Source organism: Saimiri boliviensis, chromosome 2, assembly GCF_048565385.1.
Source record: "Saimiri boliviensis isolate mSaiBol1 chromosome 2, mSaiBol1.pri, whole genome shotgun sequence".
Lineage (NCBI taxonomy): Eukaryota > Metazoa > Chordata > Mammalia > Primates > Cebidae > Saimiri > Saimiri boliviensis.
In genome coordinates, this window is record NC_133450.1 from 147,825,754 (window position 1) to 147,843,333 (window position 17,580).

Below are 17,580 nucleotides of genomic sequence, written 5' to 3' on the forward strand. Positions count from 1 at the left end.
TACGTGTTTTGATAGTACAAGGGTCTATGAGCCTCCAGACTCTCCGGGATACTTTGATGGCCACGTGTGGCCCATGTATCTAAAGCACAGACAAGAAATGCAGGATATCACCTGGGAAGTTGGTAAGTGCCTTTTCTGCCTCTATTCAAGGCCTTTTACTTGTCATTTGCCTCAAAGTATAGCAAAGAAAGGACTTAAAAGAATTAAGGAGCCCTTAAGCAAGAACACTCTGGGCTTCTCCTCTTTCATAGCTGGTTCTCCTCGTTTCTGTTTCTCTCTGTGGCTCTTGTCAACTTCTGGATAATTATTCATTCAACCAGTATTGAATGAATGCCTTCCAGTGCTTCTCTGGAGATGGTGAGGGGAATAAGGCAGACCCAGCCCCTGCTGTCATGCAGGTGACGTTCTGTCGTGGAAGCAGGTGCTGTAGACACCAGCTACTCAAGCCTGTCCTTTCCAGCTGCCTTAAGTTCTGTGACACCAAGCTCTAAGGGACTGCCCAGATATGGCACACGAAAGGTGCAGGGGACAGGAAGGAATGAGAATCCCCTGAAAGAAAGGTGGTGTTAAGAAAGCTTTCTGGTAAAGAAAACGAAGAGATGGGATTGATGCTGGTGATACAGGCAGGGTCCAGACCCTACAAGGCCAGTAGTCTAGGTGAGGACTTTGGTCATTATCCTCAGGGAAGTGGGGAGCTCCCTATAGCGAAGTTTTAAACAAGGACGTGATTGATATAGATTCTTGTTTTAGTTAAGACCCCTCTAGCTGCGTGGAGGATGGAGGAGGATAGATTTATAGGGTGTGATGTTAGACGCCTGCACTCGGTAGAACTGGGTGATAGAACAGATATGGAGGGGGCGGAAAGATGACAGACGCCTCAGCAACTGACGAATGCTAGAAAAAAGTGAAGGCATTGCAGACCTGTAAGGGAGGAATGCATGTCTGTTTTGCATAGAATGAGGTTGAGGTGCCTGGGAGACATATGTAGCAGTTTGGAGATAAGCATCCGGATCTGTGGGCCTGAGCTAAGAACAGATCACTGGAATAGAAAACGCAATGCAGAGAAGATGGCAGAAGGCTGTCGGATAAGGCAAAGGAGTTAGAACTGATGTGTGCTTTTCACAATAAAGGGGAAATAAAGGGGACTTGTCCATGTTGTGAGAAGCCTGTTGGCCTCCAGTATGGGTAGCTATGTCAGAGCCGGGCGGGATGCACACGGAGTTTATCCCCAGGACCGAAGCTGAGATTCTGGCTGTACCCCCTCCAACTGGGACCGTTGGTTGCCAGAACATCCTCTTGCTTCCCTTCTCTCCCTTTTACCTAAAGTGCAAATCTAATCAGGTGCCTGTCCTGCTTGAATACTTTCAGTCATCTTCAGGTCTTTGGAATAAAATCCAAACAGCCAGACATTAAGGCCTCTAATGACTGAGGTGCTGAGGTTCCGTCTTGCTCTAAAATCTCATCTCACACTGTTCCCAAAGCTTCCCCATATTCTACCATTTCAAATAGTGCATCAGTGCTCTTGCCTCTCCCTACCCATGCTGTTTTCTGACCAGAAGGCCCTTTCCTTCCTTTAACCTAGACAACTGCTTTTTCTCCAAAGCTGCTTATGCTGGTTTTATTAAAAATACGTATTTTCTCTGATAGCTGAAAACACACATACAAACACACAGACAAAATACATATTTTCTGAGCCTGGTGAATTCTGAGTTAGTACATGTATTGCAGATCCCCAACCACTGCATGGTTCAGAAGCTTCCCAGATGACCCTCATGTATAAGTATATTGGAGAATTACTCTGCAAGTAACACCTCCACTGCTCCTAAAGTGCCATATGCCCAATACAACTTTCTTTCTTCTGTGTCTTTCCCTTCTTTCCTCTTTTCTTCTTTCTTTCTCTTCTCTTTTATTTAAATAATTTTCACATAAGCCAGTGTGGATTTATCTGTAACAATCAAAACTTTTGACTTATTATACCTGGCTAGCATCTATTTCTTTCTTTAATCGCTATTAATTTCCTTTTAAGTTATGGTCCTGGGTGCTTTGGTTAAACCTACTGGCATTTACAAGAGTTGTCAGGTGCCAAAGTAAACATTATATATTAATAAGCCTGTTAGCGTTTGACCTGCTCTCTTTACCCCTTGCAGTTTACTTAGATGGAACAAAATCTAAAGAGGACCTCTTTTTGCAAGTATATGAAGATCTCATACAACAGCTAGCAAAGCAAAAGTGTAAGTATTATGCAAACAAAGTAGATGGTAGAGAAGGAACAGCCAGGGAAATCATTCAATACATATGAAAGAATGGAACACCAGAATGCTAATGTAGGAGTGATCGTGTTCATTCATTTTTTGCTTTGAGGATAATTCAGAATCAGAAATTCTGGGAGGGTGGTTGGAGACTCAATTATTATGTCTGTCTGTTTTTAGGGATGAAACCATTTACCCTTTGTCACATCTCTTAATGATATTTATGTGATTTTCTTTAAAATTTTTAGAGGTGGCTTTCCCAAATGGGACTGGAAGTATCCTTTGGGCAGAGTGTAATTAAAATGCTGATGAATTTGTTTTAGTATGTCCAGAGCTCCCCTATTCTTTTATTCCCTTAAAGACATTCCATAAAATTTCTACTTTCCAAATGCCTCAAAAATAAACAAAAGATTTTTTAAAGTATTATGAAGTGTTTATTTAAGCTTTTCATATTGAACAGCACTTTTTTTTTTTTTTTTTTGAGATGGAGTTTTGCTCTCATTACCCAGGCTGGAGTGCAATGGCGCGATCTTGGCTCACTGCAACCTCTGCCTCCTGGGTTCAGGCAATTCTCCTGCCTCAGCCTCCTGAATAGCTGGGATTACAGGCATGCGCCACCATGCCCAGCTAATTTTTTGTATTTTTAGTAGAAACGGGGTTTCACCATGTTGACCAGGATGGTCTCGATCTCTTGACCTTGTGATCCACCCACCTCGGCCTCCCAAAGTGCTGGGATTACAGACGTGAGCCACCACGCCCGGCCTTGAACAGCACTTTTTGCAAATGACAGAAATCTGCCTTAAATATGGCTTCAGCAGAACACGGGTTCTTCAGAAGAACAGGGCTACTTCAACAGTACAGGGGTTATGGTGGCTTCAGGCTCAGCTGGATTAACCCATTTATGCCTAGTGTTCCATTGTTGGAACGCTAAGCTTGTGGGAGTTATTTATATCCTACTGCTTAAAGTCATCACCAAGGTCTGATTTTTCACACATAAAATTTGCAACCTCCAGCATAAATGGGTTAAGGAACTCAAATAAGGTCTTCAGGACTCTGCTTCTATTCCACCTCTATTTAGGGTTTATTTTGAAGTCAGGCACTCCACTGACATGGTGTCTGTTGACAACAACATCCTCCTAGGTCCATCAGTCCCAGTATAAAAAGATAGCCTTTTTCAAGATTTGACCACAAGTTGATAAATGTTGGAGCTGGGTGTTGAGTACAAGGAGGTTCATATATATTCAATTTCTTTTATATAAGTTTGAAATTCTTTAAATAGGTTTTTTAAAAACAATACTCTATTGTACCCCAGATTAAAAGCCCAGATGATTGGTCCTGCTGGACCACATGACTTGCAAAACCAATCACTATGGCCAGGGAGATAGCATACTCTCATTGGCCAGGCCCAGATCTCATAACCCATCTTGTAATTGAATACCCCACCTAGGTTATTTTTAAAATTTCCCTGGCCAGATGCAGTGGCTCACATTTGTAACCCCAGCACTTTGGGAGGCCAAATTGGGAGGATCGCTTGAGGTCAGGAGTTTGAGACCAGCCTGAGCAATATAGTGATGCTCCATTTCTACAAAAATTCAGCATTTTTAAAAATTTATCTGGGTCTGGTAGCATACACCTATAATCTCAGCAACTCAGAATATTGAGGTGGGAAGATATTGCTTGAGCCTGGGAGGTCAAGGCTGCAGTGAGCCATGATTGTGCCATTGCATTCCAGCTTGGGAGACAGACAGCCCTATCCCTAAAAATTAAAAAATTAAAAAATTTCTCGAAGAGAAAGCAGGGCAGGAGGTAGAAACTAGAAGAAGAAGGTCAAAAAAAACATGCTGGAAGGACAAAACTGTAGATGTAGCTATTGTTACATTTGAACTATTTGAATTAAAAGGATTTCCAGCCAGGTGCGGTGGCTCATGCCTATAATTCCACACTCTGGGAGGCTGAGATGGGCAGATCACCTGAGGTTGGGAGTTTGAGATCAGCCTGACCAGCCTGGAGAAACCCCGTCTCTACTAACAATACAGTTAGCCAGGTGTGGTGGTGAAAGCCTGTAATCCCAGCTACTTGGGAGGCTAAGGCAGGAGAATCACTTGAACCTGGGATATGGAGATTACAGTGAGCCAAGATTATGCCATTGCACTCCAGCCTGGGCAACAAGAGTGAAAACTCCATTTCAAAAAAAAAAAAAGGATTTCTTTGGCTAACACCAGCAAAATGCAATCATCAACTAGCTCAGAGAAGACAATGTGACTCACTCCAGCAGCAAAGAATATTATATATTTTTTTCTTTTTTCTTTTTTTAGTGAGAAGCAACTGCCCTAGTCCAAATGTAGTCCTTCCTCAATAAAAATTAGATTTCCTACATCCTCAATAAATTCCTCTTTGACTAGGAGACTGAGCCCAACTAGGCAGGTCATTCATCCTAAACACTGTTGATTTCAGGATCAGCCCATTATATAGGCATGAATCCATTTGAAGGAATTTCAGGACTTTTTATTTTATTTTATTTTATTTTATTTTATTTTATTTTATTGAATTGAGATGAAGTCTCACTCTGTCACCCAGGCTGGACTACAATGATGCAGTCTTGGCTCACTGGAACCTCCACCTTCCTGGTTCAAGCGATTCTCCTGCCTCAGCCTCCCGAGTAGCTGGGATTACAGGTGCCTGCCATCAAGCCCAGCTAATTTTTGGATTTTTAGTAGAAATGGGGTTTCACTATGTTGGCCAGACTCATCTTGAACTCCTGACCTCATGTTCCACCTGCCTCGGCCTTCCAAAGTGCTGGGATTACAGGTGTGAGCCACTGCACCCAGCCAGGACCATTTTAAATTTTCTTCTTGTGAGTTGAATTTAGAATCCTTGCCAGATATGCCTGCCCACCCCTGCCATCTGTTACTCTGATGAAAGTCAGTCCTCCCATAATGAATCTCCGAGCAGCAACATGAGTAGATATAGAGGATGTGGGATGAAGGGAGGGGCTCCGCCTTTATAAATGATAGCACATGAGCCAGAGCCACTTCTCTGAGAGTTATAGGCTCCCCTTTCTGTCCCTAATGAGGCACTTCCAGGAGTGTTTTGGCTATTGGACACCTATAGGTCTCTGTCTTCTCAGCAATGGCCAGTGTTTGGGCCCAACTTTCCTTTTTGACCAAGTGATACACTGGCGTTTGGCCTTATGATCGACCTGCTGATAAAGATGAAAATAGCCTTGGTCATGTAGCTCAGGTAAATCGCAACCAGTTCCCTCCCAAATTCAGCCTTCACCATCTATCTGTTCCAAGGCCCAACAACAGCTGGCGTGTTTTGACAGGTGCTGCTAGCCCACAAGAATGTGCATTTCTCTATGTGACACCCCTTCTCTTTCCTTCTCTACGTCCTAGAGGCAGGCAGGAAAGTATTCAACTATGCCACTTGAGGCTTCTAGATATTAAAGTTTTTTAAAAAAAAAAAGAAAAAACAAAACTTAAAAGAGGCATAAAAACAGAAGTACATCAGCTTTTCTTTTCTTTTCTGAGATGGAGTTTTGCTCTTATTCCCCAGGCTTGAGTGCAGTGGTGTGATCTTGATTCACTATAGCCTCTGCCTCCTGGATTCAAGCAATTCTGCCTCAGCTTCCTGAGTAGCTGGGACTGCAGGCGCCCACCACCACGCCTGGCTAATTTTTGTTTTTTTGGTTTTTTTTTTTTTTGAGACGGAGTTTCGCTCTTGTTACCCAGGCTGGAGTGCAATGGCGCAATCTCGGCTCGCCGCAACCTCTGCCTCCTTGGTTCAAGCAATTCTCCTGCCTCAGCCTCCTGAGTAGCTGGGATTACAGGCACGCGCCACCACGCCCAGCTAATTTTTTTGTATTTTTAGTAGAGACGGGGTTTCACCATGTTGACCAGGATGATCTCGATCTCTTGACCTTGTGATCCACCCACCTTGGCCTCCCAAAGTGCTGGGATTACAGGCGTGAACCACCACGCCCAGCCTGATTTTTGTATTCTTAGTAGAGATGGGATTTCACCATGTGGCCAGGGTGGTCTTGATCTCTTGAACTCGTGATCCGCTTGCCTCGGCCTCCCAAAGTGCTGTGATTGCAGGTGTGAGCCACTGCACCCAGCCATACATCAGTTTTTCTTATCTCCAACATTTATGGTGGTTTTTCTCAGTTACATAAGTTACTGTTTTATTTATAGTAACCTGTCACCTTTCCTAGTTATTCTATCCACAGGCAAAGCTGTCCTGAAAGTGCCCTCAGCATAGCCTGGTTTAACCCTGAGCTGGGAAGGGCTTTCAGTGTTTCCAGTGACTAATCTTCAGGGTTTTGCCTTCACATCCCATAAACCTGTTTCGCTAAATTTCAGTCTTAAGTACATAAAATCATAATTATGATCGAGGGAATGTGTTCTCTTTCCGGGTCCACAAGGGGCTGTAGTTTCAAGGGCAAGAACTTCCCAATGCCATGCCCCTCTCCCATCTCTCTCTATCCAAAGATTTAACAGTGCAGGGGCGGGAGATAGTCAAAAGTCAATGACTCACTCCAGCAAAAGTTTAAAGGAACTTTTTTCCTTGGCCGGTGGGTGGGGGGAATTCCTCCCAGATTAAAAGTCCTTGTCCCCACACCCGGCCAGATTTCCCCTCTGGAGTCCCCTTCCACACTCTTTGTGGAAGTTTTCTCTCTTCTCCTTTTTCTCTTTTTCTACCTAAACAAAATCACTTTCTGCAAACTCTGTTTGGAATCCAGTATTTTACTTCATGAATGCACCTGCTGTGATCCCCTCTCTCATTCCTGAGAAAGCAGGAGACCGAGAACCTTGGAGAAACGTCCTCTCAGGGGAGCTGAGTGCTCTCCTGAACCCCAAAACCTGGAAACATGATAACATACTAATAATGAAGAAGAAACAAGACAGACTGAATTCAATTATTAATGAAACACTAAATAACCCAGCAGAGTAAGGGAATGGAGTTACACATTTAATTTAATCCTTATTTAAATCCAAAGTGTGAGGCAAAAGGTATTCATTTCCTTATTCTTACTAAAACAAAGTAGTCTAGCCACGAGGAACATACAAACTCCCTTTACAAATGTTTATTTTCATCTCATTATAAAAGCATATTGTTTTTAAAAGGTTTTTATTTTATGTATGTATGTATGTTTGTAGTGATTTATTGTGAGATGGGGTCTTGTTCTGTCATCCAGGCTGGAGTGCAGTGGCGCGATCTTTGCTCACTGCAACCTCCGCCTTCCGAGTTCAAGAGATTCTCCTGCCTCAGCCTCCTGAGTAGCTGGGATTACAGGCATGTGCTACCATGCCCTACTAATTTCTGTATTTTTAGTAGAGATGAGATCTCACCATGTTAGCCAGGCTGGTCTGGAACTCCTGATGTCAGGTAGTCCCCCACCTCAGCCTCCCAAATTGCTAGGATTACAGGCATGAGCCATTGTGCCCTGCTTTTTTAAATGTTGAACATAAAGCAAAAGGGAGGAATTAATCACCTGTGTCCCTGCCAATCATCAGTGTTAACATTTTAATGAGTACACAGCCAGTCTTTTTGCTGTTAACATCAATCTCTCTTTTACAGGACTGCAGGGACAGTGTGGTGAATCAGCCATGCTTATCTCTGTTTTTAAATTAGTATTTAATATTTATGTAGCTTTATAGAGTTCATTATATAATGAAACTAAGTATCTTTTCCAGTTTAAAAAAAATCAAGGCTGTTTTGTACATTGAAGAGAAATGTAAGACTTGACATTGATATATTAGTACAGAAGAAAGAGGTCACGTCTAGTTCCAAATCAAAGAAATAAGGAATTGCAAAATAAAATTCAATTATCAAATGTTTGTATTTTTCTTGTTAAATTTAAAGATAAATTATTATCTTGTTATGCAATTATACTATAGTATAATTATCTAGTAGAGTAGTCCAAATTAACATAAGATCACTTAACCATTTACCAATTGTTAGATATTCACTGTTACAAGTGTTTCACATGGATAAATCACATGCTATATAAAAATATCTGCACATACTCTTTATCGGTTTTCTTAATTTTGAATTATATCCCTGGAGTAGATTGTCAGAAGTGTCACTTGTGTAGTCAAAGGATATAATCATGTTTATATTTCCCATACTTCAAAAATGAAATACTACACTAAAAAGTGTATGTTCTCTAACATGAGCTGTGTAATCAGAATGTGGTAGGTGAATCATTGAATTTCTATGCCAAAACAAGTATTCCACTGGGCTTCCTTTAAGAAAGGGATTAAAGGTAATAATACTTTACCCACATCAAGGGTAATACTCCAAAACAAGGATTATACTGCAGACAGCCACCCTTGTGGTTTTATTCTAGTCTTCAAACTATTTCCTTCCCTGAAGTCAAGGATTATTATACCAATTGCAAGTGATATTGGATATGTATCTGATATTTTAAGATATGCTTTAAATTTAATGCAGGGATTAAAAGAATGGGACTTAGACTCAATTTAGTTATTTACAGGAAACCAGCATTTTTGGCTCCAGAATCCCTGTAATTTTAGCATCCTTAGATTTACTGTTGTTGATGTAAAGATTTAATATAATGAGAATTGGAATTCTCCATTAATTTCTTTTTATATTTATTCCCAAGGTTTGCAAGTAACAGCATAAAGATGGAATGCAGCAAATCCTTCCTGAAGTGAATTGAGAAACTCAAAGGAGTAATTGAAGAACCTTAACCAAGATACAGTGTGTACTGTGATGGCCATTGGGTCATATGTTTGATTTTATTACACATGGTTTTACCAACATATGGAACAGTAAATATCTGTGCCAGTGGACAGGACTCTACCTTAGCAAGTTGCTCCCTCTCCAGGGAGCACATTAAGATAGAGCAGAGCTCATAGTGGGTCAGAACGTCTCCACTTTCTGAACCTAGCTCTGTAACAATGATTGGCAAACTTATCTAACTGGGGCTCAGAGTAAGAAATGAGGATTACATCACAATTCAGTATATGTAGTGTTCATTTGTGTGTCTTTGGGTATATGTAGGTGTGTATATGTGTGTGTGATACATATATACATCAAGTATCATAAGACATTGACCATATATATTATGCACTGTGATATTTTTCCATCTTTAATTTTTAAAAATATATTGATTGCAACCATAGTTTGAAAAACGTTGCTCCATACCATCCCATACCAACACTCACCACCTGCAAATAATAGCATTACTAAGAGGTGCAGTCACATTGAATAAATCAACAATCTGCTGCAAGATCAGGATTATTTGTGTATTTGGTTGTGTGGGGGTTCTTTTGTTTGTTTGTTTTTTGTTACTGTTCTGTTTTGTTTTGTTTTGCACGTACCTAATACCATTGTTGAGACTTTGTTATGAACAGGGTTTGTTGGTTTTTTGTTATTTTGTTTTTGTTTTCTTTTCCCCTCATGGCTCATTTTGTTTTTGTCAAACCAGTGGTCTAAAATCACAGAAATAAGCAGTTACTTCAATCATGTGAAATCCAGGGGACCTATCTTGGTGGGAAAGCAAAGGTGGGAGATCTGAATTGTGTGATCTCTTAGGGCTGCTTTCAATGCTGGAATTTAAATTATGTACTGAACAATATTTTGCTTATTAATAACAAAATGATTGCACACTACCATCTCAGTCTTTATAAATATATTGTTATATTAACCATTCTCTACAAACTCATTCGGTCTGCTCTCATTATTTCTTTATTTCTAACTAGCTTGCACTCACTCAGTGATGACTGGACAGTTCTTTGGATCCCACACACTACAAAAAATACAAAAACAAAGCCCAGGCACAAATTACAGTTCATCCACTCAGTAACCATGACTTCAATCAAGCTATTTAAAGTCTTGGTTTTCTCTTTTTAAGATGGAGGATATCAACAGTATTTAGAATGGGTATAGGATAGAATGAGGATAAAGTTCAAATGTTTTAATGTGGCCTCCAGGGCTTTCTCTGATCTGGCTTCTGTGTAACTCTCTGCCCTCATTTCACATGGGAACTGGATCATATGGTCACTTCTCCCTGAAAGGGAGGCTGGGAAGATGTCATGATAGTCTCAGAGCAATTGTGACTCTGCCTTGGGATGTTGCCACTGAACAATATCAAGGATCTTTTAGTGAGGAAATAGGAAAGCACTGAAGATTCCTACTACAGCCTTTTCCCGCATACCTTCCCTGGCCATGATTTTATCAAGCTTGGGTTGCTGTAATTTGTGTTATTAATACAGTAGGAGAGGTTTTTTTGTTTTGTTAGGATAAAAATAGAGTGTAGATATGATTATTAAACTTCACTTCTAAGAATTTCTGAGATGCCCTCTTCTCTACCTCCCCATTACAAAGGCATGGCCCTGATGAGTAAGAATCATCAGTTTTCTCCCCATTTCCTGATACAAAGGTCAGAGAAAATATCTTTATCTTGCAAAAAGCAAAAAACTAAAAGAGCATTGAAAAGGAACATTCCAGTAATTTTGGGAAGAAATAAGTATCTTTTTGCTCACTAGTATCAATGAGAAATAGGAATTTGAAATAAGAATACCAGTGCTTCATTTCTGCATGTGCAATGATTCACATTATAATTACTCTTTATTAGAGGAGTTAATGGTGGTACTGTTTTCTGTTTAGAAAGATAAAATATATATTTGACAAGGAAGAAATCTGCTGAAGTCTTCACTTTGTGTGCATAAATGACCCCAGACCCTTTAAGATGAGTTTGCTATAGGAAGGCTTCATTGTGTTTAGTATTAAATTAAACATGAGTTTGATTTCAAAGGTTTGAAAGACACGTAGACTATTACACTAAAGGATGAGATTCAAGCCAAATAGTTTATCTTTTAAATATAGGCTTGTGATATATGACAGTCACAAAATGTTGAGGTATTAGTCCAACACTGTATCTGAATATTGAAACTGAAACACCAGAGCTGTCCAACACCTGTCCAACACCATGCAAATAGCTGGTGACAGGACCAGGCCACAATCCTCACATTATGCAAGCATGCACACATTTTTCATTTTAGACAAAGAATGGCAGAAAAATAGGCTGCTAGAATACATCATCTCTCGTTCCCTATTTTAAGGGAGCAAATCAAGAAGCCTGGAAAGGAAAGAACTGTGTCAGGGAAAAATGAAGCTTTCTGTTCTGCACTTTTGGATTCTAGTTAAGGATGCAAGCCAGCTCACAAGCTTATCCATGGTATAAGGAACAGTGGTGAGGTCCTGGAGCTCCATGCCACCATCTGGCTGTGTTGACCTGTGGTTTGTGGCTCTAGCTGTTCTTTCAATATGCCATCCGTGAGGGGAATTAAGAAAAAGCAGGCCAGATGTGGTGGCTCACACCCATAATCCTAGCATTTTGGGAGGCCGAGGTGGGCAAATCACCTGAGTTCAGGAATTCGAAACCAGCCTGGCCAATATGGTGAAACTCCATCTCTACTAAAAATACAAAAATTAGCCAGGAGTGGTGGCATGCATCTGTAGTCCCAGCTAGTTGGGAGGCTGAGAAAGGAGAATTGCTTGAACCCAGGAGGTGGAGGTTGTAGTAAGCCAAGACTGTGCCACTGCACTCCAGCCTGGGCGACAGAACGAGATATTGTCTCAAAAAAAAAGAAAGATATGGAAATGGCATTACTCTCTTGTGCATATACAGAAATAGATGAAAATTGCAATAGCAGCTTTTGGGCCCTAATCAGAGTAGCATAACATGCAGATAAGAGAACACCAAAAGCAAAACTTCTTACCACAGTGAGCATATCTGATGCATTCATGTTCATGAGTCCAGAAATGCAAAAGTAAATACATAGTAATACATTCCCCTTTCAGATCCTAGAAAAGTTAAGTTGTCTTCTTCAAGATTAGAAATAGAGACTAGGCTGTGTATGCAGGCAGCTGAGATGAGAGGATTGCTTGAGCCCAGAAGGTCCAGGCTGCAGTGAGCCGTGCTTATGCCACTGCACTCCAGCCCAGGTGACAGAGCAAGAAGACTCTGTCTCAAAAAAGAAAAAGAAGAAAAGAAATAGAGGCTAAGCTGGATGTGGTAGCTCATGCCTGTAATTCCAGGCTTTGGGAGGCTGTGGTAGGAGGATCACTGGAGGCTAGGAGTTTGAGACCAGCCTGGCAATATAGTGAGACCCCATCTCTACAAAAAATTTAAAAATTAGCCACATATGGTGACTCCTGCCTGTAGTCCTAGCTATGTGGGAGGCTGAGGCAGGAGGATCACTGGAGCCCAGGAATTTGAGGCTGCAGTGAGCTATGATTGTGCCATTGCATTCCAGCCTGGGTGACAGGGATCTTGTCTCTGAAAAAAAGAAAGAAAGAAAGAAACTAAAACTCATACAAACAAATCGTATTGACTCTTCCCTTCAAGCTTGCACAAGCAGATTCCTGGAACTTCCTGCATATCGCAGTGCTTTCCAGACCTTAGCATGTGTCAAAATCACTTGGAGAATTTGTTAGAATGTAGATTGCTAGTCCCCAACCCCAGAGGTTCTGATTCAGTAAGTTTGGAATGGGGCCCTAAAATTTGCATTTCTATCATGTTTTTAGGTGATGCTGATGTTGATTACCCAGGGACAACACTTTCAGAATTCCTGCACTATAGTGGACAAGTAGCAGCTTCCAGGCTCAGAAGGGCCCACAACTGAATTGTTGTTTGGATACTTAAAGTCTGAAAGTACCAGTATTTGCCCCTAAAATATTGCAGAATCACTCTTATACCAGTTATCGATTTTACTAACGTTTAGTTCCAAATTCTCCCTTCTTGCGTCATCTGTGAAAATGAATCTGAGCCCTTTAAATGTTTTTCTTTTGCCAAGTGGCATAATGTTTAGCACTGTCAGTAGAAGGCGCTGGAGAGACACCACAGGAGGAAAAAGTTTTGCCTTTTGGTTCCTGTGTGCTTGCTTGCCAGGTGACTGCAGCAAGCATGACTTCCCCAGGTTTCAGTTCCTGCAGTGCATGGCAGAGAGCAGCACCCCAGGGCCAGCTGCTGCAGTGGAGTGCCTCTAGAGAAATACCTCCCCATGAGCAGATTTTCCATGGCACCACAGAGAGTAGATTTCTCCAAAATTCCAGAAAATAGATTTCCAACAAATTATGCCAACATGACACCAGAGCTACTTTCTTTAGTGCCCTCTCCAACAAGGTCTGGCCCTCCTTCCTACCAAGGCTCTTTGTTTGGTGGCTGTTACTTTTTTTTTTTGGAGACAGAGTCTTGCTCTGTCACCCCAGCTGGAATGCAGTAGCGCAATCTTGGCTTACTGCAATCTGTCTCCCAGGTTCAAGCAGTTCTCCTGCCTCAGCCTCTCAAGTAACTGGGATTACAGGCCCGTGCCACCACACCCAGCTACTTTTGGTATTTTTAGTAGAGATGGGGTTTCACTATGTTGGCCAGGCTGGTCTCGAACTCCTGACCTCAAGTGATCCACCTGTCTCGACCTCCCAAAGTGCTGGAATTACAGGCATGAGCCACTGCACCCAGCCAGCTGTTACTTTTATCTCTTCTTAGAATTCTCTCTTTACTTCTTACCAGCCAATCCTTTGTTTATATAACATCTAACTATATTTCTTTGTTAAATTTATATGTATATATATATATTGTATTTTTATGTTTTTTTCTACAGCCCTTTTTAAAGCATGAACATTTTATATTTTACCTATTTAAGTAGATTTAAATAAATATACTTAAAACATATTTACACATTTATATATAATTTACCTATTACTAAATTTATATAAATGCAATCATCAGATTTTTAAAATAATTATATTTATTTTATATAAAGAATTTATATAATTCTTTTTGTTGTTGTTGTTTTGTTTCTTGAGACAGAGCCTCCCTCTTGTCACTCAGGCTGGAGTGTGGTGGCACAATCTCAGCTCACTGCAACCTCTGCCTCCCAGGCTCAAGTGATTCTCATGTCTCAGCTTCCTGAGTAGCCGGGATTACAGATGTGCACCACCACACTTGGCTAATTTTTGTATTTTGAGTAGAGACGAGGTTTTGCCATGTTGGCCAGGCTGGTCTCAAACTCCTGACCTCAAGTGACTCACCCACCTCAACCTCCCAAAGTGCTGAAATTATAGTCGTGAGCCACCGTACCCAGCCTATTATGTAATTCTTCATACTAAACTTCCTGTTCACATTATTGAGTGGTTTTTCTCTCCCGATTGGACCCAGAATAATACAACTATTGGGGGTACTATCCAACTAATTTATAGAAGATGGACTTGGGCAACTGTGTGGCTCTCCTTTCCTTTAAAGAAAAAAAAAAAAAAACTTTTGCCAGGATTTACTTCTCAGATTCAGTGCACGTATCATTTGCCCATAGAATAAAAACGTTTGGCCAATCACAGGTGCCACAGATGCCATCCTGAAATTTTACCTTACCATACTTGCTTCCCCATCAGACAGTCAATGGGTTTCCTAAGGATACGTTGGATACCCTCAATTTGAGGGTACAGTTTCTCAGGCAGAAAGAGAGGCTTGGTTTTTTTGCGTCCAGGATTTCAAGATAATTTTAAAACATGGCTCGCTTTTTAGACATGATCTACCATCTGTTAGTCTGAAGGTTATACTGAAGGACTTTCTTAAAACCTCAAAGTAACTATGATGGAATCATCTAACAGAAAAATAATTTCTATGGACACTGTAGTGTTCTTCACAGACTCAAGTCTAATAATGTGCTTATTTTATTGAATGGACGTTTGGCCTTCTACTTAGTGGCTTGTAAATTTACAATAATGACTAACATTTACTCAGTACCTATCATGTACTAGGTACTGTGTCGAGTGCTTTTAAGAAAATTTTCTAAAACTTGGGGTCTGGCGTGGTGGTTCATGCCTGTAATTTCAGCACTTTGGGAGGTCAAGGTGGGTGGATCACTTGAGGTGAGTGGTTCAGGACCAGCCTGGCCAACATGGAGAAACCCCATCTCTACTAAAAATATGTATTTTTTTAAATTAGCTGGGTGTGATGGCAGGTGCCTGTAATCCTAGGTACTCAGGAGGTTGAGGCAGGAGAATCTCTTGAACCCGGGAGGTGGAAGTTGCAGTGAGCTGAGATGGTACCACTGTACTTCAGCCTGGGTAACAGAGCAAGACTCCATCTCAAAAAAAAGGAAAGAAGGAAAGAAGCAAAGAAGGAAAGGAAGGAAGGAAGGAAAGAAGGAAGGAAGGAGAAAAAGAAAGAGAAAGAAGAAGAAAGAAGAAAGAAAGGAAGAAAAAGAAAGAAAGAAAAAAGAAAGAAACATTTCTAAAACTTGGAAATAAGCAAAAGAGGTCCTTTCAGAGTTACCTGAGCATCGTGCAATGGTTATCAAATTCTTCATGAGTGTGTACCTTTGACTTGGTGTTTTCTTTTAATCAGCATATTTTAAGTCTCATAAACGTAGTTATTAACCTGTAGAAGCTGACAGCCTGGGTTTCTCAACCTCAGCACTGTTGGCATTTGGGGCTGGATTGTTCTTTTGTGGGAGGCTGTGCTGTGCATCAGAGGATGTTTAGGACCATCCTTGTTCTCAACCCACTAGATGCTAGTAGCACCCGCCTCCCCCTCTTCCAATAGAGTTGTGGCAATCAGAAATACCTTCAAGCATTGCCAGATGTCCCCTAGAGGGCAAAATCATCCGCACGTGAGAACTGCTGATCATGATATAAATTAAATTTGTACAGTAGAGATGCAAATGATTTTTTATAGAAAAGATTATTCTAGCCGGGCGCGGTGGCTCAAGCCTGTAATCCCAGCACTTTGGGAGGCTGAGGCGGGCGGATCACGAGGTCAAAAAATCGAGACCATCCTGGTCAACATGGTGAAACCCTGTCTCTACTAAAAATAGAAAAAATTAGCTGGGCATGGTGACACGTGCCTGTAATCCCAGCTACTCAGGAGGCTGAGGCAGGAGAATTGCTTGAACCCAGGAGGCGGAGGTTGCGGTGAGCCGAGATCGTGCCATTGCACTCCAGCCTGGGTAACAAGAGCGAAACTCCGTCTCAAAAAAAAAAAAAGATTATTCTAAAAGTTACCATTTTATTGCTCTATACATTAACCAGTTTTATATCAAATTAACAATCTTATTCAAACACTGTTCTTTCAGCCACCGCGAATACTTTGCTGTCTCCAATTCTCTTTGAACTAGGCTTACCCTCTTGCCAGGTTAAGTGAATGAATCTTTGAGTCATGGTCTCTTTCTATTGGTATGAGAGTCATATTTTCAACTTCCGAAAAGTATATTTTGATAATACTTTGCATACATTATTTAATCATTATAAGAACCATATAAACATGAGGCTTTGAGTGGTAAAGTAACTAACCACAGTCTCATGGTTTACAACTTTTAGAGCCAGATTTGGAACCCAAGTTTACATGGCCCAAATAGTGAGATGTTAATCACGATACCATACTGTATGAAGCTAGCCCCAAAACTCTATGACCCAGCTTGCCACTGCCATGCATGTAGCTTGCTTGCAATTACACCTCTGTTACCTTGGCTACCCGCAGTATATACTATGAATAGAATAGTTCAGAATCCAGGAACCAATCAGAGAAGCCTTTTAACTTTGGAACATTCTGTGCTCACTTAATTGTATTATCACAGGAGGCTGATTGAGGAGGACCTGGAATATATAGCTACTCAATTCAAGACACTCCTTGAACTTATCTCCATGAATAAGTTGCTGCTTTCTCCAGGCAAAAGAGAGACCCAGCAGGAACTCAGCAAAGACTCACTTTTCCTGATATTCACTTTTTTCCCCCCTATTTTGCAAATGGGAGATACAGTAGAATAAAGCATCAAAGACTGGTGATATCAGTACTTAATGCTGTTTCATTTAGGTTTATGCTGATCTTCATGTTTTCTCTATCTATGCTTTTTTTTTTTTTTTTTTTTGAGACAGTCTCACTCTGTTGCCCAGGCTAGAGTGCAGTGGCCCAATCTGGGCTCACTGCAACCTCTGCCTCCTGGATTCAAGTGATTCTTGTGCCTCAGCCTCCCAAGTAGCTGGGACTACAGGCTTATGCCATCACGCCTGGCTAACTCTTGTATTTTTAGTAGAGATGGGGTTTCTCCATGTTGGCCAGGCTGGTCTTGAACTCCTGGCCTCGAGTGGTTTACCCGCCTCAGCCTCCCAATGTGCTAGGATTACACACTTGAGCCACCACACCTGGCTTATTAGACTGTGAATGCTTATTGGACTTTCTATTTAGACAATCGTTTACTTGAGTCTTGAAGTCCTGAGGAGGTAACTCAGATTATACTTTAAACAACTACACCTCAAGTTATAACTCAAATGCCTATAACTTGTAGAGTGCTTATCACAT

The 17,580-nt window shown here is 41.1% G+C and overlaps 1 protein-coding gene and 1 long non-coding RNA gene across 3 annotated transcripts in view; one reads left to right on the plus strand and one right to left on the minus strand.

The window, feature by feature from the left end:
* Nucleotides 1–9,940, plus strand: part of NMRK1 (nicotinamide riboside kinase 1) — a 30,075-nt gene extending 20,135 nt beyond the window's left edge. The window contains exons 7-9 of the mRNA XM_003920854.3: nucleotides 16–122; nucleotides 2,148–2,231; nucleotides 8,878–9,940. Coding sequence (XP_003920903.1) covers nucleotides 16–122; nucleotides 2,148–2,231; nucleotides 8,878–8,897 — 211 coding nt within the window. The 3' untranslated portion in view covers nucleotides 8,898–9,940. The remainder of the gene's footprint in view (nucleotides 1–15; nucleotides 123–2,147; nucleotides 2,232–8,877) is intronic.
* LOC120360703 (uncharacterized) overlaps nucleotides 1–17,580 on the minus strand; it is a 133,137-nt gene that overhangs the window by 15,633 nt on the left and 99,924 nt on the right. The window lies entirely within an intron of this gene.